Consider the following 23,400-nt stretch of genomic DNA (forward strand, 5'->3'; position numbering starts at 1 on the left):
TGTGGGTAGGAGTAGCATTCACCAACTCCTACAGCTATCGTATTGGAATGGCAGACTCATCAATGTGCGCTAAGTGCAAGTGCGAAGAGACCATCAGTCATCATCTGTGCCACTGTTCTCGCTTTGATAACCAACGTCAGACTCTCCAATGTGCCTTGAATAAACTGGACAACAGGCCATTTACAGAAGCAAAGATCTTGGGAGCCTGGCCTCACAGTTCATTAATCCAGAAAGCAGTTTGAGTGCTTCTTCACTACTTGAAGGCAACATACTTGAGTGCCCGACTATAGACATTCTGCGCCTAACTTAGTGCATGTGAAAGTGCGGTATAGACTTATGTTTTCTCCCTCTATCTCTTTCACTCCCCATTGCCCTCCAAACATGTAGGGTAGCAAATTGGACTCAGTCTGTTACCCTCCCTGCCTTCCCTTCTTCCCTTCTCTCTCTCTTTTCTCTGACACATCAAACGCCACAATTCAAGCTTAGCCAGGGCCCATGTGTACAAGACCAAGCCTGGTCTCTAAGTAAACAAAAAAAATTTTTTTTTGTTTTTGTTTACATACAGATTGTACCATATGTGCCTTGCCTACTTGGGGTCTAACCAGCTACAATGCATAAATAATAAAAGACAGAAATTTTTGTTTCTCCCATGGGAACATCAGTGACCTGGCCCATTGCCTGTGGTGTTATTTCTCTGCAGGTGCGCATGCATTTATTTTTATCGTACGATTTCGTCCTATGAGGACAATTAACATGTGAATTTATATGTGTATACTGTCGAACCTACTTATAACAATGTTCAAGTGCCCCAAAAATTACATTGTTCTAACTGATAATTGTTATAATCGAGTTCCATGAAAAAACATAAAAATGGGGGATGGCGCAGCAGTTCCGAGAAAACTATAATGGCAGGGAGGTCAGTTCTCCTCCTCAACACCTTCCTCCATCCAGCTACTGATTGTGTTGACTCGTTTAACTGTTTAAATATGCTTCCTGCATGCCCCGATCGCGTGTTGTTAACAAGCTGCAGCTGTCGGGTGCTCAAGAATGGCACTGCTATAACTGCAAAGAGGAGTCACGGATGGCAAGTGACATACGAGCTCTGCCGAGGCACTGCTTTGGTGGCCCCAAAAGGCGCGTTTTAAGAGATGCGGGAAGGTTGCCGCAGCAGCATCTCGCCACATACTTTCCATTGGCTTGCACGAGAAAACCGCATGTCCGTCAGCCTCGCTTTCTTTACGTGAAGCTTGCCGACATCCTTCTCCAAGGCATCTAATCTAGGTGCTCCATGTGGTGAAGCGGAAGGTCCTTCGCGAAAACAAGCTCACGAGGGACTGAATTGTCTACAGGACCTCTCGCGGAGACAATTTTGAGGCAACCTGCCCTTCCGCATCATCACTGCCGTCGTGGCCATCACTGTTGCTATCCGATGCAAGCACGTTCGCAACGATCGCCTCATTGGTTAACCCTTTCGCTGTCACGGACGTAACGGTACGTCTTCGCGCTTCCCCCCCACAGTGTCACTGATGTACCGGTACGTTCTCTATTGTGCATTCAAAATTACGCGCCTGAGCGCAAAGCTGGCGCTCCTGGACTGGCCACACCATCTGTTAACTCTTTCTACAAGTTCGTATTTTCGCCTCGACCTGTGTTAGTACATGTTTTGAAGAGTACGGTGCGACTGCCAGTGGCGCGGTGGCTCCGTGTTCGCTGTATCATGCGTCGCGCGCATGTGGTCATGGCATGGTTATGGGTTCAAGGGTTGTTCTGCCATCTCCGCTGGTTTGAAGGTTTTTATTTTTCTTCTGTTGATGTGTCTGCTACGGCGCGTCAAGTTCAGAGGCACGCGCCGTTGCCTCTCCGAAAAGAGTGACTCGATTGCTGCTTTTGCTCTCTCGCCGCACCCTCACTTCCGACACAGCAGTAAACGTAAAGCTCTTCAAACTTTGTTTGAGCCTTTTTCCATCTCCCTCTGTTTTCTTGATCACGCAACGTCCCATTTCTCTCCGCTGTGCGGGCGACTGAAAGCGCATCCTTCCTGCGCGCGGTTACTTTCGGATAGCTGAGCGCGCGGACCTTCATCTGCTCATTGGAGCGGTGCCTCAATTCCGATTCAGAATACGAGCTGAGCTTGGATTCGGACTCAGACAGTCTCATGCGAGGAAGAGGTGAGTTCCGCATCGTCAGATTCGGATGTTTAACGGATGTTATAGTCAGGCAGATGATGATGATGATGTTTACTAACAACAGCTGCAGAACACGGAAATGTGCATATTGCATTGACTATGTTGTTTCTATACCAATCATAATCAAAAATAAATTGCTATGTTCATTCCCTGTTATGCTCGTTCCCTGAAACCAAGCCGTTACTGGGGGGGCGTCACGGCCAGAAAGGTCCGACAGCGAAAGGGTTAAAAGCATTTAATTTTTAAATCTATAGCAGTGCGCTTTCTTTTCACCTGCAACGTCGTGCATTGCCCATGATCAGTGGGCGGATCAGCCATCTTCCTTTTGGCGGCAAGTCAAACGAGGCTGAGAAACAATGTGGCCAAGAACAACTTCGACGCAACGAATTAATGCAAGCGTGAGCGACTTAATCCGTTAGCAGAATTGCGCAGAATGAGCGCCATAGAATAAAGAACCAACAGTGAGGGCCCAGCGAGCAGTTACAAGCAATCTGAGAGCAGTGCCCTGCAGCACCGGCAGTGTTGTCAGTGCAGTTGGCGTGGTCCATTCGTGTCTCGGAGGGTTGCGTGATGCAGAGCTATGGGCATCCCATTCGTGTTTGGAGGGGTGGAAGGGCGATGGCAGAGATGCGCGTGGGGCTGGCATGTATCTCTCATGGAGAGAAGCGCGTGGCGGCAGTTGGGGTGGTGGGCCATCGTGCAGTGGCTCGCATTTAGCTTTTTCTTTTCAAGGATTTCGAATTCCATTACCTTTCAGCACGGACACCCAGCAGCCAGACTTCATCCTTATAACCGATAATATGGCACGGGGACATTGTAGTAAGCGAGTTATTTCCCCATAGAAAACGCGCAACAGTTGATGGTGCTACAGCTTTTCATTGTTCTAAGCAATATATTGTTAAAACCGGTATCGTTATAAGTGGCTTCGACTGTATATATATATATATATATATATATATATATATATATATATAGGCCAATTCACGAGCCCTAGTCTGGCCCGGGCCAATGGCTTCAAGCCCGAGCCCAGCCCAGCTCCATGGCTTCAATCCTGGGCCTGGTCCGGGCCCACTGAAATATGCTTCGGACAGCCTGGCCCAGCCCACAGGCCAGGCCCAGGATTTCAGGTCCGCCCGGGTCCATGCAGTGCTCTACTACAAACAGTTGTTCTGACTGCATTCGCATCTGGCAGCTGCAGCAATTGCAGGAATGGGGCAAGACAATACAGTTAAAGCTCGATATAACAAAGTCGGTAAAATCGACAATTTGCTTTGTTATATTAAAATTTCGTTGTATTGAAATTCGACCTTTATGCAATAAAGTACCGTTGCCAATTGTTCTTTTCTTAATGGGAAGGGGCCGCAGAATTTTCCGAATTATCGGGCAATTGAAAAAAAGCAAACTTGAATGAGAAAACAATTCATTTCGATGAATTTTGGAGTTGGCAACGAATGATATGGTTTCATGACACGTCGACGATATCTTTAAATAGGTATTATGAATTAAGCGAAGCCAGCCACGCTTTCGCATGCACTTTGCCCCCCCGGCTAATAGCATCGCCCGCAATGAGAAGCTTGAGATTACGCCATCTCCAATACAGTAAATACTAAATGCGCTGGAAGACAGCTTCCATGATGCCACGCTCTCACGGCACACCCACTCTTTGTACAGGTGCAAAAAGCAGGGTGCATGGCTGTGTGTGCACTCAGCCGCGCTTACAGTCGTGCGCAGCCACGGCCGAGATGTGCGCCGGAAATCGAGACATGCAGGAAATTACCCCTCGCCCCCCCCCCCCCCCCCCCATTGCCCTTGTGTGCACTTGATTGCGTTACCAGGAGCTTGCTCCCTTTCCCCTCTTTTCCTTTGTTCGCACAGGAAGGAGGCACTCGTAAAGCCAACATCTTTCTTGTCTCACCCTCGCACAATTTCACTCACACCTAAAGCACACAGTGTGTCGGGCACAAAAGGATCTTATCGCACTTGGACCTTATACGGAACATGATGCGGCTCCGCTTTGGTGGTCGCTCTTGTTGCGCGGCGCAAAATTTGATAGGTGCATTTACAAGCCGTCCCTTGTAATTAAATTAATTGACCTGATTAATTGATTAATTAAATTAATTAATCTGCATCTGTGGAAGTTTCAATTTATTGTCTCGGCATTACTTTGCGGTGCCAGTGAAATTTCGTTATACTGAAATTGTATACAAACACAATTCGTTATATTGAGGTACTAAATGGTGTTCTATGGACAAGAGGTTATGAAATGTAAAATACTTCGTTATATTCAGAATTTTGTTATACAGTAAAACCTCGTTAAACCGTACCTGCTTAAACAGTAGTTTCGGTTTAAAAGTAGTAAAGTCAATTCCCCAACTCAGCGGCTATTGAACATAATGTATTTTGTATCCGCATAAACCATACCAGCTTATTGCGTACGCATCGGTTAAAACATAGCGTTTCCACTTTTCGTCGCGCAAACACGGCGGTGCGTCGGCGGCTCAGCAGAACAACGAGCCTCAGAGATTGGTACAACGGCATCCAAGCGCCCTGTGCGTTTGCACGTGAAGCCGCATCAACATCAACATCATTTCGACGCCGTGCCAGAGAGCGTTGTGGTGTCGTGCAAGCGAGGACTCGCGTCATGCCGAAGCTCGGATAAAAAAGACGCCGAGTGCTCAGCATAGAAGAAAAATTAGACATCATCCATGCTATCGAACGTGACACGTAGAAGTCGGCGCTGGCCCGCGACATGCATCTGCTGTTGACTACAGTGTGTGGCATTTGGAATGCGAAGTTGCTCGGCAACGCTGCTGCAACCGCGAAGAGATGTTGGCTACGAGGTTCGACTTTTCGCCATCGTTGCCTCTGTTGTTGCCGAAGTGTCGACTAGCGACAGTGATGAAGACATGGAAAGCGACAGCACGGGCGATTCAGGCCCGACAGTGGCATAAGCTATGCGCTACGTCAGCCTCATGAATGCAATCGTCGCAACGAGAACAGGGGTGCGATAACGTAACTATTCCAAACCAAAAGTTTTCCGAACTCCGGCACCCGGCAATGAAAAAGGCGCCCCGGGACTTATGCAGCACAACTGCGTGCGTGCATGGAGAATACGTAACGCCAACGAGGAATCTGCCGTGCGAGTGTTTGCCGAGAGGAGGGGGCTGGCTGAGAAGCTGGCACACAGCTTCAATAAGTTTGAGGCCGCTGTCGTCGTGCTAGGCCGCCGTGGCATCAAACGAAAATAACACTTATGTCGCGCGAAGTGAATAAATACTGCATGTTTTTTCCCCTTTCATCGCACTCTCTCTGAGTTCCGTTTTCGACAGGTAACTGGGCGATCTCATGCTACTTCAGTTAAACAGTACTACCGTTTAGTACGTACTTTTTCCGAGCTCCGGCCGACTACGGTTTAACGAGGTTTCACTGTATTAAAGTTCGTTATAATGAGGTTTAACTGTACATCATAGTGTCATGACACACCCACCTCCTGGGTGCTGAAACCAGAAGTGATTTGAAGAATTAAGTATATTAAAGTAAACTATTTGGGGTGCTCAATGCTTGCCAGCATTTTTCCAGGGCATAAATCTTCAGTTACAAAAAAAAGAAAAAGGAAGTGCTGTAAATATGATGTCAGTGCTCCTTAATAAGCATGAGAAAGTGAACATAATCTTATCCATCATGTCAGGTGAACGTTACATGGCTGAAGAGACGTACAGGGGTAGAGAGCATGCTGCAGAGGGGTTATGCCCCTCCCTATGGGCATCCCTTGACACACCTGTGCTGAAGATGCACAGATATATTAGTAGCACACTCTGTCCTAAGGCCTGGCCCGCTAAGGCCAGACTTACTGCACATGATCTAAATGGTGTAGAGTTACATGGGAGCAGCGAATTTAAAAACTGTATCGCACCACATAATCCTCCGCCAACCTCAACTATGTTTCCCTTTCCTTTGCACCCAATCTGTTACGCTAACAGATCACCAATTATCAGCTCTATACATCACGACTTGCCTGACTGCCCTCCTCCCTTGGAATCTCAAATTAGAATATCAGCTGCCCACATTTCCTCGCTCACCCACAACACTGTCTTCCTGTCCCAAAACGTTACATGTGTAGTTTTCTGTTCAATCACTCCCTGTGCGGCTCTTATCTCATTTTCAGATGCTTTTCTAAACTCCAATACACAGATTACGGACTTGAAGAATGCCATCCCACGTCACGACTATAAGATTATAAGGAGCAATGAGAAGTGAATGTGAAGCGCTTATGACACCTCACCCATTTTTCTTGAGCTGGAAATGGTTGGCGGGGTTCGGAGAACAGAGGCCGTTGTCATCACCAAACAAGTTGTCAAGAATCGTGGACGGGGACATAGCTGGGCTGGCAAGGAAGGGCAAAGAAACAACACGCATTGTAAGCACCTTCTTATTTTCAAACAGAAGATTATAGACAATATATTTACGTGACATATATATATATATTTTGGATCATCCAGAAAACGGCGGAGACATGTGAACACTGTTTTAATGCAAAGCATTCTTTGCCACAGCACGATGTGGTGTTCTATATGTCGAATGCGATGGTGAAAGGGGAGTTCAATACACGCGTAGCACAGCACCAAACTTTTGCATAGGATTTTAGAGAGAATGTTACAATTGTTCTATTAAGACAACTCAATATGACCAGGTTTGGTATATCTGGGATCGACTGTTATGGGCTAAAAATGGCACATTATCGTGAGCTACAGTGCGACTCCATTTCTAGGATATGTAGAAGTGTTTGAAACTCCCCTTCGCGGAAGTGTTCAGCGAATTCACTTATCTCACATAATGTAACAGTGACAATGTCATCTGCAGGAGATGAACATTTCTTTCGAAGGGCCCATCTTTGCAGAATAGACTAAGACACTAGACAAAGAAAAAGAAGATGGTTAAAAATAATGAGTTGCCATGGCAGCACAGTTAATAGAGAGTTATAGCCCAGTGGGCCCAGCAGGCCAGCAGAAACGCCATTGCGCATGTGCGGTATGCTGAGGCAGCCATCGTTTTTACGGAGCACGTCGCTCGCTCGCTCATATCCTCTCCCCAGCGGAGCGCACACAGTGGACCAGTGTTTTCGCGAAGCGAATGGCAACTATGGGCACGAACAGCAGTGGCATCTTGTCAGGCTCGTCTTCAGACATGGCACTTGCTCGCCTGTAGGCGAAAAAGCCTCGAAGATGTTTCATCACTAAAGAGGACCTCTGTATCCTGCGAGAGGCTTCAGCAACGAGGCCGTTTGGCGATGATTTGAAGTGGATGACCGCAATCAAGCACCTGAGGTGAGCATACTGATCTTTTCCCAGCAACCCCAACCTTGTTCGGCAGGTGGCGTAGCAAAGCGCTCCGCTCAATCGAGCGAGGGATCGCTGAGCTAAAACTCTTCCTCTCGTGCGGCGCTTTGCTGCCGTCTCCACATGCCTGCTCGGCCCGTTGGCCCATAAATCCGCTTAGCTATAACTCTCTAATATGGCACTGAAAAAAAAAGAAAAAGAGCCTACCTTGCAGAGACGCCACTTGAGACACCATGAGGTTCAGTGACCTTGGCCGTGACGGTGACAATGTGCAGGGGTATGATGTATGTAAACGTAATCTGCAGTTTGTACCCTGGAACACATAAAGTCAATTGACCAAATCAATCGACCAATTCTTAATCAATAAGCAGTATATATGAGGACAAAGACAAGCCCTAGAATTGGCCCAGAATAAGAGGACCGAAGGACAGCAAGCAGCCTTGAAGTACGAATGAAAGACACAAAGATGATTTGTCTCTTTAGCAGCAAATTACAAATCAAGTGCAAATCGGTGAGACTAATTGACATAGTAAGCTTAGAGCTTTGAAAAACACAATTCACACAGTATTTATCGGGAGGAGTCATCATCTCTAACATGTGAACTGACAAAGTACATTTACATGTAATGCAAAGCAGGCATAGAGGTACATCCTTGAAACCTACAAGCTACATCGATGTACTGTTCTGCTTCAACTGAGACTTTGAAGTCTCTAATCTCACCACTGGTGCCACTAACTGCATTTCACTTCCTGCAGCACCCATTCCACCACTCCAATAGATCACTAATTCTGTGTGTTCTACAATTTGCCTCTGCTCCCCTTTTCTCCTCAGCTAGAATATCTATCCATGCTTTATCTTTCATTCACATCCTCAAGAAATCTGAAGACAGCTCAGGCGCATAACAGCTTTTCAAGTTGGTTCTTATTACCGACTGTTATGTTACGAACACAGAAAACCTATATTTAGTTCATATGCCTAAAGCATCATCGCCATTGTATGTGGAGAAAGCGACTGTCTTCTTGCATTTGATATAGTAAAAAAATGCTTTTCTTTGCCTAAAGACTGAGTAGGAAGATGCAACATTGTGTGCTCAGTTTTCATGTTGCTGCTGCTGCTAAGCTGCATCCCGGACTTTCCTTTCATCCCAAATGGTTCTAAAGGCACTTCAAGGTTACTTTTTGTCATCCGTGATGACCCAAATACATAGTGCCAATTTTCCTGACAGCTGAGGGACAGAAAGTGACTGAGCCACTTCCACACAGTTCCACATGCAACCGATTTCATATCTGGGAAAAACATTTTACATGATTGCTTGCAAGTTAAATTTAAAAAGCCCAGAACTGAATGGGCAATAAAGTTGAACCGAAGTTGCATCTCACACAAAAAATATCTTTGTAATATCTGGTAGGTGTTACCAACATATTTCAGCACACTACATAGTGGTGAGACAATTTTTTATTTATTTTGCTATATCAGATAACACAGTATAGGGAGGTTTGACTGTATAGTGTGCAAGGGGTCTCAGAAGGACATGATAGTCCATCTACCTGTGTGGTGCATTTCCTCCTCCTCAGCTAGAATATCTATTCATGTGCAATCAGCCATCCTCTTGCTACCTCGTTTAATGTTATGCCTGCCATTTTCTGTTTTATTGCTTGTTGCAAGGTCCATAACTTACTGCTAAACTTCTATGTTATCCTCCTTAAAAGGCACAGTAATGTATTCCCTGTAATCTGCTTGTACAATCCTATAATCGTTAAGCCTGGGAAATAACAAGGAAAACTGAGACTTGCCATAAGAACAACTTACTTTGCAGTGAAAAATGTGACAGTTGGTTATTGTCTGTGGCACAGCAAAAAAATAAGAAAGAAAAAAAGAAAAAGGAAATTACACTTAGTGGGTACCCACAATATAGCAACAAGCAGCAAAGTTTTCCCCCTCTTTTCAGCCACACAATGTAACAAGTATGTGCATGTCCGGAGTAAAGACTCTGAGTGCCCAAGTATATTAGAAAAGGAATGCTGCTGAAGTCATTAATTACCTGTGACAGCACCAATGAGACTGAAACACAGAGGGAAAGCAGATGTTATGCAATGTGCCAAATGGGCATGTTTCAAACCTACCGAGCTGAAGGCCTTTGAAATTCTCATATATTATGGAACTCAAATGGGCTGCATTGCGTTTATTAGGTGAGCCCAATGGCCATGAAAACATTTCCATAATCTAACCCCAAGTACCTGTGGCGTCACCGGTGCAAGCGACAATTCTGCATCCCAGACAGTGACCAGCCTGGAACATTATTCTAAATTTTTAAAATTTGCTACAAGCTTTGCAGTTGACCCGCTGAAATAATATACAATTTCTAGTTATGCTACTGTCGCATATGTACATTTTTCACTGACTGTTGTCTGTTTAGGTGCTCTGGCAGCACCGTTGACTGCCCTGTTACTGTTATGGCATGAAACATTTCATTGTTGATGTTTCGTTGTTGGCGCAAAAAAAGAATGCATATTTTTTATGACACAAACAGTCACTTAGTATTCACTTATTCTCTTGAGTGCATATTTTACGCTGCACTAGCGTAAACAAACTATTCACTAGTGTGAATGTGCTTGTTGTTCTAAGTCCTTCAAGATTTCAATATATAGTTAAACCTCAATATAACGAAGCAGGTAAAATGAGCAATTTGCTTCGTTATATCGAAACATTGTTGTATTGAAATTCGACATTTTATGCAAATAAGCACAGTTGTGGATCGATTTTTCTTACACGGCAAGGGGCCGCAGAATTTTCCTAATTATTGGGCAATGGAAAGAAGCAAATTTGAATGAGAAAACAGCTTGTTTTGATGAGTATGGGAGTCCGCAACGAATGATACGGTTTCACGGCACGTCGACGACATCTTTATACAGTCGAACCTCGATATAACGAAGTCCAATTTGCAGCCGAAAATTCGTTAAATCGCGAGTTTCGTTAAGTCGAGGTTCGCATGTTTCAGCAGTCCAAATTAAGATGCAGGTTCTTGGAACACTCCTGGCGTACGACACTTTGTAGATAGCAAAATTACAAAGATAACCAATAAACGCCAGAACTAATAACACAACCAAGAGCGTGATGCCCGATAGCCAGCGGGTACGAACGCATTTTTCTCCATTACGCGTACGGTGAAGAGCAGGTCTGCAGCAAGTGCCGCGCCTAGTGCTCATCGCTGCCACTACATGTAGCCATCAGTGCCATCATCATCACGATTTGTCATCACTAAAAAAAAAATCCTTTCACGAAGACATGGCAACACGTGGCGCAAAGAAAAAATAATTGTGCACATACCAGAGCTATCAACTTCAATATTCTTTCGAAGAAAATTGGAAGCAGTATCAACTTGGTGGATCCATGAGGCCACCACTTACCATCGGATGATACCGCGCTCAGTAAAGCAATGACGATGTTGATTCATGAACGCTGGAATACTTTATTTAACTTCCCGCAGAGCAATTCTATGCAACTCAGATGGAAGCGAAGAATTCCGTCAGCTTCATCTGCCGCTTTTTAGTAAGCGTCGGGGTTATAAGGCGCTCGTAGGTTGACAGGGCTGCTAAGGCTTGCTCTTGCGAGTGCGCGCCCGCATACGTGCGTAAGGGATCCAGCGCATCCATGACTTGCTTCGGTGTAGCTATGCTGCTTGCCGCCTGGAGTTCTTCGTCCGAGTCGTCGTCCTGCTTTTCTGTATCTGTGATGCTCTGGATTTTTGCGTCATCGTCCAGCTCTTCAGTTGTCACAGCGCAAGCATCGCTGAAGACAAAGTCCTCGAGTGTCACGTCGCCTGGGGCACCTCCCTGATCGCAGAGCAGCTGCCACGAGTCAACGACATCTGTTGTGTACGCCATACTTTCGTCACCGTCATTGTACTCACGGCGGAGCTGGGCCTTAAAATTAAGACGAAGGTCCGGGCTTGTTTCATGACCATGTCGCACTTCACTGGCAGGGACCGATCACATATTTTAGCGACTACGCCGCAAGCTTAGCCTACAGCTCCGGAAAGCGTCCAGACTTTGGCACGTGGGAAATTTCTCACTTGCCGTCACAGATCAAAATTTCGCTTCGCTGCAGTCGCCACTCTCGCACCACCCGTTTGTTATTTGTTCCTTCGGCGTAAAGGATGGCAGCCCTCTTCAACGCTGCTGTGAACGAGTGGCGAACGATTAGTGGGCCTAGAGCACTCATGACGACTAAGGAAGCATTGAAGTAGCGCGTAGCCGGCAGTCAAGTGGAGCGCGTCAAACCAGTGCCTTTCAACAGAGAAAGAAACCCCAGGAAACCCGCGAGCGGTGTCTGCTCTTCCATGAACTACCAAGATGTACTTGGTAGATGTACCAAGTACATCTACCAAGCGCCGCCGTTCTGAGGGTGCCGCCGCAAATGGGAACAGCGGCGCTTCCATCAACTATAGACACCCCCCATGAGTTTTGCATGCACTGTAAAACTCTCAAAAATGTTGAAAAACCCTTCCGAAAAGCGAACAAACTCTCAGGATAGCGAAAATATACGGGTAGGGCCATAGAGCAAACATACAATTGTAACTACGTTGTAGCTCCCGTTGGTCTCGCTTTTTTGGCGGAGCCATGTTTTGGTTTCGATTGTAAGTCGACCCCCCAACTTCAGACTTTCAAATTTTAAAAAAGTGGTCGACTTACTATCATGTAAATACGGTAACCAACTGAGAAAATGTGCCCAACGACCCCTGTTCGTAAACTTACTTCCGATTGGCGCTTTCCCGTTCCAACAGGCCGGTGACGTCATAGCGTGACGCGTTCCGGAACTTCTGAAGCACTCCGGCTAGCACTACAGGAGCGCGTCCGCTGCGGATTTCATACGTACACGATAGATGGCGCAGCGGCACGTTCTGCTCTACATATTGAAGCGCGCCGGGAAAATTTGAGTATTAAAGGGCGCATGCAAATCGCTGTATGCCCGGCTAAAGTTTTCGTCTGCCTGTCAAGGAGGCTCCTGAAACGTGCGTGCGATGCGCGAGGACTTCGTTAAACCGGAAGTACAGTATGAAGTGACCTCGTTAAATCGCGAAAAAAAAATACATGGTTTTCAATGGGGCAGAAATTGGGAAAAATAAAAAGTGCGTTATTTCGAGAATTTCGTTAAATTGAGGTTCGTTATATCGAGGTTCGACTGTATAGGCGACGCCAGCCATGCTTTCGCGTGCACTCTGCCCCAGCGGCTGATAGCGTCGCCCGCAATGGGACGATCATGAAAAGTGCCGGCAGCGGAAAGTGAATGCTTCGTCTGCCACTTGCTTCAACGGGTCACTGAAACTCGAGATTATGCAACCTTCAATAATAAACGCAAGAGAAGACAGCTTACATGATGCCATGCCATCTCGGCACGCCCACTCTTTGCACCCATGGCAGATTACCTCTAAAGCAGGGTGCATCACTGTGTATGCGATGCGCAAAGCCATGCGCAGCCACGGCCGAGACGCACACCGACCACTCTGACAGCGCTTCGTAAACGAATGGTGGCCCAAGCCTAGACTAACTAACCACTTCGCTAGGCCATCCTCTCACACGTGCAATTTTCCAGAACTCTTAAGAACATGTGACGCAACTTGTTGCCACTAGTATAGCATGAAAAAAAAAAAAAAAAACTTATTGTTTGGATGTGCTTTCGTAACCAGAGTGAGAGTGGTGCATCGTTGTGGCAATGCAATGCACGGACTGCCATCTTGTGGTAGCAAGGGCAATGACGCTGGCTAGGCTGGCTTTGACAGTAGGCTGTTGCGAACACAGTTTTTGTTTCGCATCAGACTGCACCGTCCATGCAATGTTTAGACAAATCTTCTTACGAAAGACAATCATTAGAGTCAGCTAACTGCGGTAACAATTAATTGCGAGTGACCCAGGGTTCGTACAAAACATTTGACTAAAATTCAAGGACAATTCAAGGATTTCAAAGATGTCGAACGCCAAAATTAAAGGCGGGAGAAACAATCCTCAATCTTACATATAGTACACTGAAGAGCAATTAAATCTTTTTCTTAGCTGCAAAACCAGCTGCCGAGTTGGCCACGTGCTTCAAGCTCTTTAGGTCACTTTGTAATGATGTCAACACATCCCGGCATGATGGTTTGTAGTGTCCGACTCCAGCCAAAGATGTTTTAAAGACAAATAGCTGAAACTAACTTTCCAATGGGAATTTCTAAAGCCCAAGGCTCGAACATGGAGTCGTGATGAATGCAGTGTAAACCAAAGTTTTTTTGTTTGTTTGTAGCAAAACAAGAGAATGGTGGCATGGCTTGATTGTTTGAGCTGACATTGTCTAGCTCCACGTTAGCAACGGTGATTTAAACAAGCTTGTCGTTGGTGGCTGTGGACATGCCACATTAAAATCATTTATTAACACTCGAAATAAAATATGAAGGATTCTTTTCCTATAGACAAAAGTCCATGGCATAGCGCTGATGTGGAGTTTGTTAATTTGTATGTTAAAAACTGGCAACTCAGCCTGTTTCCAGGGAAATCATGAAGCACATTTATTTTCAAGAAGTTTTAAGGGCCTTTGAATTTATTTTTCCACATTCAAGGGTTTTCACGGACTTCAAGGCAGTGCATTAACTTTGGTTACCGTTTATGCTTTCAAATATTCCTGGGGTAGGTAGAAAATAGGCATTTTTAACAGGAGATTACTTGTGTGTGATGCATTGACTGTACCCTAAGGGCTGCCAAGACGGACTCTGCCACTATTGCAGTTACCACTGCTGTAACGACTTGGGTCAGTCGTGTGCGTGGTAACCAGCCAAGTTCGAATTATTCGGCGAAGGCTCATTTCAGGATCAAAATAATGAAATGTTTGTCCCATACAAGTGTGCGGGCACCAGCTGGGACCTTCGGTTGGGATCGAATGAACCAAAATATCGAATTAACCGGAGCGAAAACTGCTGCACATCTGCTGTATTAGAAAGGCATTCTATGCATGAAACAGCATAAGTTGGCAGATGACATCAGATACTCGTGCATAACGATTACATATTTGTGGATGCAACGTTCAAGGGCACCATTTCTACTGGTCAGTAAGGTTGAACCCGTTTACAATGAACTCGACAGTTACGTAGGCGGTAGTGATTATATCAGCAGTTTTATATGTAGACTTGCCCTTCAGAATGCACACACATGCCTTGAAAGCATGGTCACCCTAGTAACTTTTCTTGTGACGGTCACATTTTTTGTTGCAGTTGGACTGGAGTGGGGAGAGTTGACAGGGGTGGTGGGGGCACTGCCGTGCGTGCCCAGTTCAGTGGTGCTTCTGTGCTTCAGAACTTCGCATGCGCCCTCCTTGTACCACGACTGGACTTGAAGTGTTTGTTGTAACAGTTTGGTGCCTTCGAACATGTTCGTTATATATCTGGATGCAGTTTCAATAGCACAGGTTGGGAAATCATTATTGCACTTATATGTGGTAGTTATAACTGATAATTTGTTATGTCTGGAATTGTTTTAAGTTAATTGGACTGAGTATACCAAATTTCAAAATTCCCTACCGTAAAATTCCAAGCAAGCTTCCATACCCGTGCAATGGCCCTCCACCCCCTACTTTGCTGCTAATGTCAAATTTCCACGCCGTTCCAAGAAGAGGGTGAATTTGAGAGTGAAGAACAGCACTAATCTTTGGCTTAATAAAGTTCATGTTAAATAGAATTTTAGATCCATGTCCACTGCATTCTTTTTTCTGGTGGGGAACTAACTTTTGTTATTGGCATTTTGAATTTTGGTGCTGTTCCAGGATAGCCCCCCCCGCCCCTCACTTTGCTGGTAATTGCAACTTGCTTGGTGGGGGAGGGGGGAAGGGGGGGTGCTTGCTCAGAATTTCACGGTAATTTGATAGAAGCAATCTTTCTGTACAGTAATATTTCACTGTCAACCTGCTTAGCACGATGCTTCCCGCGACACTGTGGTTCCCTAAGCACTGCACACTTGATCACATCACACAGAATGAAGCATGAGCGGATCCAGGTGACTTTCTCACTAACCTTTGTGCTGGAGGGTGAGCACCACGGTGAGTGGATGTTTTTGCAGACACTTGGCCACGTTGGATGTACCAGTTCCACTGCGGGTCAGCCTCCTATGTCGTTTCTGCGCAGGAGCAGGCAGAAGTCGATTTGTAATGACGGCAAGCTTGCAGTAGCAAAAGACTGCTTTTATTCTGCCGTTCCCATAGAAAATGAACGAAAAAAGAGGAAGGGGCTGAAAGAACAGCCTAGGCCGGCCTTCCTCAGAGTGCAAAGGAAACTAACAACATGGCAAATAACTAATTACTTTAGTACTACTTCTAAAAGTATATAATGAGAAGCAAACAAACAAAGACACCAAGGAAAACATAGGGTAAATTACTTGTACTTAGTAATTGAATTAAAGAAATAATAAATTAGTGGCAATGAAAGTGGATGAAAAAACTTTCCCCAGGTGGGAAACGATCCCACATCTTAGCATTAGCATCAAAAAACAACTTGCAGCAGGTGGGGGAACGATCCCACGTCTTCGCATTATGCATGAGACGCTAACGCGACGACGTGGGATCATTCCCACCTGCGGCAAGTTGTTGTTTCATCCACTTTGATTTCCATTAATTTATCGTTTCTTCATTTCATTTATTATGCACAAAGAAATTTTTCCTATGCTGTCCTTGGTGTCAGCGTTTGTTGGCTTCTTATCATATGAGTAATAAAAATCGGGCCCCTCAGTTTAACCCCCTTCCTTCTCGTTTATACAGTAAATATGGTACATATTTCATGATCCCCTTTGAGTTCAATACATCCGAGATCGACTGTGTATGCATTTGGTCTTGCAAAATGCATCATCTCACACCCAGCATCTGGTACTGCAGAAGTGAACCTTACAGTGATGCACACCTCATCGAAAAATCGATGAGTAGGGCTTTGTTTTCCAAGAGACACGTGGCCACATGCTGATGTGTATTCTCCTTGGACAACCACACATCGTCAGAATGGCAGGTTTCTCTGTACTGTATTAAGCATCCCATTTTATATTCACAGTCCAAAATTGTTATGCATGAAAATCCTTACAACTGGCCAGAACACATTGACAACAGCTTACTCACCCCAGCATTTGATTCCTCCTGGTCCGATTCCCCGCTGTCCTCCTCTGTTGTGAGGATGATTGTCGTGGAAAAAGAAAGAACAAGATGTCTCCACTTTCTGTCAACGCATCAAAGAGCAAACTGAAGCACCATAAGGCACGTGAGATATTGACAAGTGACACAAAAGAGACGTCGTACAGAAACAACTGCCGAGCCATGGCAGACATTTGTTACACTGCAAGCTATTTTGACTACTGAGATGGTTTCTTTTTTACTTATTATTTACGGCAAACAGCTCCATTACTGCGTTCTAACAGTGCAGAAGATGCACACGACACGGAAGAAAGATGACAGGACGGGCACTCCAAATACAATGCGAGATGAATCTGCACATAATAAATGTGGCAAGCTGCACCACAAGGCGACTGAGCTTGACGTGAAAGACAAAAAAAAAAAAAAAAAGGCCGACGATTACATGATTTGGCAATGCCATCTTTGAGTGCAGCTGCTGCCTTATTCCAACAATAGGCAACCGCATACAGTACACACAGCGCTGAATGGAAGCAGTTCAGCGTTTCGGATTGAGCTGCACACACTGCGATCCGCCGATATCGAGCTGGCGCTCCGGCGACGCGCTATCTTATAATGGGTCACTGCTGCGGAGAGAAGGCAGAGATTAGCAATTATTATTCAATGTTTCATCTGAGGTGGGATGAGGAAATGGGTGGAGAACAGGGGTATTGAGTAGAGGTCACACACTCGTTCACTCACAGACAGGCCTCAATGTGGCCACAGAAGGTTCGAGTGGGAAGTAAAAGTAAGGGAACGAAATGCTATAGCTGTCTTTCAAGTCACTGCAATGGTACTGCATTAGGTAAGAGGAGGTATAGGGCAAGAGTGGAGGCGACAGAAGGACAGCCAGGTTCAAGCACTGCCAGAGGCAACAAATGCCACTGAGGAATGCGCCCAGCAATCGAGGAAGCGAGAGACACGGCTTAGAGCCATACATCCACGCGATGCAGAGATGGAGGAGCAGAGAGCCGTGGGTCATGCCCGAGGCGGCAAGGAGTGCCTGCCGCCGGTCCCGCAGCACTGCCGCGACAGCGGGAGAGGGGACGGCGAGGGCGGAGTGGACGGTAGTGGTGAGAGTCATCGCAACCATGCTGCGCAGAGGAAGGGGGTGAGAGGATAGGCAAGAACATGTGATCCGGCTTTGGAGGACAAAGGGAGAGCTAGACTCGCACCGTGCGTGAGAGAAGGCAGCAGGAGTGTGCGCAGCTAGAGCAGTGTGCGGATGATGACCTTGGTTATGGCAAGGCCAGCGGCGACGTGAAACGCAGGAGCGGGCTTCAAAGAGCTGCGCTCTAAAAGTCCTAGGTGGAATACAGGCTTGGAGCAGGACGAGTGTCGGCTAGGATACAAGGAGGGCACAATGAAAGACAGAGGTACCGATGCTGCAGCCGTGCAGCCTTCCCGGCCCAAATGCAGGTGCACTGGACATGCACAGCTGGAACTTTTGGAATATGGATCACAGTCATATTGCAATTACCAATGTCGGTATTAGTATAAAAGGTCAAAGTTCAATATAACAAAACAAACTGCCAATTTTACCAACTTTGTTAGGTTGAAGTTTAACTGCAATGAGCTTTACAGTGCAATGAGCACGATATTACCATGATGGCATGTTTCTGTTTTGTCAATGGCACAGACAAGAGAGACATGCGTTGCGTTTTCCTCTTTCATGTGTGCATGTGTGAGTTGTGAGAGAAAAATGTGGGAACTGTGCCTAGGTACTACGGACCCGGGTGGACAAGTGCTTCTTTGTCCCTAGGTGAGCTGCACTGTACACGACTGCGGATATATACTCAGGAATAAGCTTCCCCCTTCGTTCCTATTTTGTTGCGTATTGGTCATGGCACCACGCTCGTGATTGGGAAGTCCATAGTTCGAATGTGTGTTTGAAAGGCTTTCTTTTTCTTTGCTCCCCCCCCCCTTTTAATCTGCATTATATCACTTTCCCTTTTATTTCTACAGTAGTAGTTATTTGCCTATGCTTCGCCACCAGGCCTGACATACAGGGTTTCTGCCAACAGGAGCGAAGCAACAAAGTGCAAAGCGCAGGGGTGGGGGCTTAGGTACATGAGGCTTTAGCAGCCGCAGACCAATGAATAATGACAAGTTGTTACTGCAAATTTCTTGTTTTGTATGCTTCCCCATTAAAGACTCTGCATCGGCCACTGCGATACCCTTTGAACACAAGCTAAGCACTGGTTCTCAAGTTGTGAGAACTGCCATCGGCTAAGGATGAACGGAGCAAAGTGTGTATGCCTCTGTAGTACCAAGGCGCAGTCCCCAAATTCCTTTCCCCCAACTCACACATGTGCATCGGCGCCGGGTAAAGGCGGCACAGCACTCACGTGTCTGCGCCATTGATAAAACAGAAATGCGCACCATGATGCACATCTGTAACGGCCTTGGGACATGTGCAGCTGGGTTTACAGGGGCCATAGCGCATCAGACACTATGCTGTGCTAGCATATTCTATTACTGAACATGTTGTAATATTTTTGTATGCATAACCAAGTTAATACTGCAATTTAAAATTTTGAACGGCCATCAAGGATACTCCGTTATGGTATACAATAGGCTTCCGTTAATTCGACTCTGGTTAATTCAAATTTTCAGTTAATTCCGTCCCGGTCAAGGCCTCGGTCGGCACTCATGCATTTCTATGGGCCTATGGGTCCACTCATGCATTTCTAAGACCAGAGGTTATTCCCTACGTACACAAGGTGTCACACAACCTTGAAAAGGATGCTAACCGTCATAGTATTCCTCTGGTTCTTTCTGCGCCCAACAAGTTTTCGAAGCTGTGTCCTCGAGTTTGCTGTAAGAGCAAGTGGGGCTGCCGCATGAGGCACGAGAAGCCCTTTGTTGAGTGCTCCAGAGGGGTTGTTTATGCAATTCCCTTGTACCCTTGTGGGCAGCTCTACATTGGTCAAATTGAGCGTTGTGTGAATGACCGTTTAAGGGAACGTGCGCAAAAACTAAAGAAAAAATGAAGATAAGGGCGCACATTTGGTGGCTCATGTTAGTGCGTGTGGTTGCGACGCTCGATTTTCTGCGACTACTATTCTTGGCAGGAGCGGCAACGCCTCTTCCAGGCTCGCTCTTGAGGCCTTCTTTATCAAGAATAGAGATAGATGTGTGAGTGAGCCTTCTATCCCATTACTGGATGCCAAATTTAACTTCTTGCGCAGCCGCCTTTGATGAGCATGAACTGGCTTCTCTTCTGCTTGATAGGTGCACGCGTGACAAGAGGATATATATATGCACTATCCTTCCTTCCATTAAACAGTTGTGAGTAGCACTTGTCCTTGCCAGTCTTTCTTGTGTCCGTGGTTTTATTCGCGCTAAACTACTACTTCAACTATGGGCCTAAGGTTTTATTATTTGGTTACTAAAATTTGCCTTCGCCAGATAATTAATTCGAACATGACCAGTCAGCCCTAGGATGATTTTCAAGCAAAAACTGTAGCTCACAATGTCTGATTATGGTATTTATCTCATTGTAATGCACACCTTCTTTTCTTCAATGAAACTGGTGTGAAAATTGTCTGCATGGTGCAATCGGATATGAAACAAAAACCACCTTCGCGACGTTCGTATGCTTTATCGCATAATACCACTGTATAGGGGCAAAGCTGACTTTAAAATACCGCATGGCGAAGCTGACTACCGTTGCGGAACACATTAGACCCCTGCCCATTTTTCTTGCTAAAAAGTAGAGTGCATGTAACATTTCTACTTTGTTTAGGAGCTTTAATGTTATTTCTAAGTTGGTTTTCTACTTTGGACACACACATAGAAAGTGCATAGAAAGCATTTGATTTGGGGGCGTGTTATATTTGGGCAAATATTGCAAAATACTACTGTTTTGGCATTTTTTTTGACATCTTGTTTAATTCAATCCGCCAGATTATTAGACATATTTCATCGGTCCTGTCTGGATCGAATTAATGGAAGTCAACTGTAGCCACTATCTTGTTACATATTGGGTGTTCCAGAGAACACTTTCAAAAATTTTAAGGAATGGCCTGTGGCAGATAGCACAATTCTAGGCCATGAGCTGGTCTACTCGAAGAGACGGACATTACTTGCAAAAAAAATTGAAATGGATAATCGACTAATTAACAAAGCAAGTACAGTACTTATTAAGTTTTGTGGCACATATTGCAATTTACAGAATATAGTCGGGGAGTTTGCAAGGCAGATCCACTTAGAACGAATTCTCAGGATGACACCAGTTTTGAGACATTAGTAATTCCTTAATTTTGCGGAGAAATGCATTGGCGTTCCAGTTAATCTTGTGCTTCAATGAATAAAACAATGTTTTGTTAAGGAAGTAAGTGGAACAACAGTGAACTGTGACCACAAGTTTGACTGTGCATATGTCATAAATGGTGTCATCCAGGCAATTCCTTTCAAGTGAATATGCCTTACAGTCTCACCTACTAGAATTTTTAAATTGCAATATGTGTCATAAGATAATTAGTTAAAAACTTAATTCGTGATTTTTTGTTATTTAGTTGTTAGTGCATTTAAATTTCTTGTGCAAGTAATCTCTGCCTCTTCGAGTAGACCATCCAATTGTACTATGTGCCACAGGCAATCTCGAAAAATGTTTTCAAGTGTTCGCTGAAACATCCTGCATATAGTGCATGTGCAAATGCGGTATCGACAACAAATTGCAATCAATGTGTCACCGTTGTAAGACCTTCAATAGGTCATTAAAGTATGGGAGCTGGAGATCACCAATAAAGAAAAGTAAACTTTCCCAGTGATTTTACGGACTCCTCAAGCACGTACATACCTCGATTTTCTTGTGTCATTTCGAGGAGTGCCTTGGACTCCTCCACGCTGCCTTCCATGCCAACCTCGAAACAATCACCTGCATGGGGTAAGCCACAAATCCAACTCGGGTGAGGAAAAAGAAGAACGCAATGAACGTTAATCACTGCAATGATACTCCAGCCAATTCCAGCACCAGTTCGACGACCGCTTAAGCAAGACACTTCTTGCAATCAAGTGAAATCCTTATTTAAGGGGCAGGAAGACCCACCGTGGTGGTGTAGTGGCTTCAGCATTGCGCTGCTAAGCCGGAGGGCACGGGCCCAAATGCAAGAACGCCTGTATACTGTGCTGTGGGTGCATGTAAAAGAACCTCGGGTTGCCAAAACTAATCCAGAGTTCGTCACTATGGCGTGCCCCATAATCATATCGTGGTTTTTGCACATAAAGCCCCAGAGTTTATTTTATTTAAGGCATGGACATGGGCTAGATATAAACTACACATATGAGACATTTCCACTGCTTAGTCTTAAAAAGAAAGATGTCAGCTAAAATAAAACAACAGGATGCATAGATATTGGTTTCTGAGTTGAAGATCAGCCTTTCTTGTCTTGCTGTCTTTCTTTTTTTCTAGTGTTCCTTTTTGCCCCTAAACACTGAAAATCACTAAGTCAATAAAATGTTTTTTTTGTTGTATATTTCTCTGTTTCATACCACATTTACCAGCAACTCTACTTACATTGAATAGTTGGCAGAAAAAAAATCACAAGGTACTGTAGACTCATTTCAAGACCAAGATCTATTCAGCTGAATTCTTCAGCAAAATGAACAGTTTGGAGAGCTCTGTCTAGTCTTCAGACATCAGGTGTAAGAAGAATAAATCTTAATGAAAATTACTTTATTCATGTGAACTAAGTATAGTTCTCATAATGCTATGCAACAAAATTCAGACATGCTTACAAAGTAGAACAAGCTTTAACATGCTGCATCCAATAGGAATTAAAGGACACTCTGACCTGTAGACATGCTGCCACAGTTTTTATCACAAAAGCATGAACATTCAGCACTTTTTGTGAGTGGTACACCAATGTTCGATGCCAGCTTGCTGCAACATCCTTGGCCTTTACATTAATGTTGCAAAGATACTAGCACCTAATTACAGCAGAACCTCATTTCAACATTTTAGGAAAAAAACACAAGATAATACATACTAAATGGGAGCATGTATGACTTGTAGTTGCTAAAAAATTCAGCAGACTCTGCTGCAGTTGACATCGATGTAATGCAAAGCTTTACGCAAATCGTAGTGACATGAGACATTCATGCGTGCCGAGCTGACCTACAATACTGCCCGAGTCAGCACCTTCTTCGGGCATGTCATTTTGGCAGGAAGTTTTGACATCTTCACTCGCCCATTCGGCGAAAATCACTGCAGCAGGAGACGCCGGAGCGTCTCGAGCTGGTGCAGCCCGGGCAACCTGAGACATGCTGCTTTCCTATTGTGTATTGTTTTAAGGCAGCAATGTGAAACCAGAACGAAATTGAACTGGTGGGAAATGCAGGAGATGCCACCAGAGTGAAACATGACTCACTTCACACCGCTTGCAGCAGGAAATGGCAGTGTTTGGGTTGTCACCTAAAAGTGTGCAGTACGCTTGCAACGGCACTAGGCCACGCACGGCGTGAAACAGATAGTTGAAGATGCTTCTCACATATAACGTTGCGCGTAAAAGACACAGCAAAAGCAAGGAATGAAGATACACACACTGTGCTGGAAAAGCAAACAGTGTGTACCAGCATTTTCACGTGAGACGGGTGGGCGAGCTGATGGTGAATTGATCAAGGCAGAAAGCTGGGCTAGTTGGTGTGTCATCCTGTCGTGTGGTGTCGTGGTGTGTCATCCTGTTGGTGTGTCGTCCTGTCGT

The 23,400-nt window shown here is 45.2% G+C and overlaps 1 protein-coding gene across 5 annotated transcripts in view; it reads right to left on the reverse strand.

Annotated features, from left to right (window-relative positions):
• Positions 1–23,400, reverse strand: part of thoc5 (THO complex subunit 5) — an 85,119-nt gene that overhangs the window by 14,740 nt on the left and 46,979 nt on the right. For 4 of the 5 annotated variants that reach the window (XM_055074610.2, XM_055074616.2, XM_055074621.2 and 1 more), the window contains 6 exons: positions 21,498–21,575; positions 16,646–16,689; positions 15,558–15,660; positions 9,332–9,364; positions 7,730–7,835; positions 6,469–6,570 (listed from right to left, as the gene is read on the reverse strand). In XM_055074610.2, coding sequence (XP_054930585.1) covers positions 6,469–6,570; positions 7,730–7,835; positions 9,332–9,364; positions 15,558–15,660; positions 16,646–16,689; positions 21,498–21,575 — 466 coding nt within the window. The remainder of the gene's footprint in view (positions 1–6,468; positions 6,571–7,729; positions 7,836–9,331; positions 9,365–15,557; positions 15,661–16,645; positions 16,690–21,497; positions 21,576–23,400) is intronic. The other variant, XM_050185395.3, reaches the window with a different exon arrangement.

The sequence above is a fragment of the Dermacentor andersoni genome, chromosome 3, assembly GCF_023375885.2.
Source record: "Dermacentor andersoni chromosome 3, qqDerAnde1_hic_scaffold, whole genome shotgun sequence".
Taxonomy (NCBI): Eukaryota; Metazoa; Arthropoda; class Arachnida; order Ixodida; family Ixodidae; genus Dermacentor; species Dermacentor andersoni.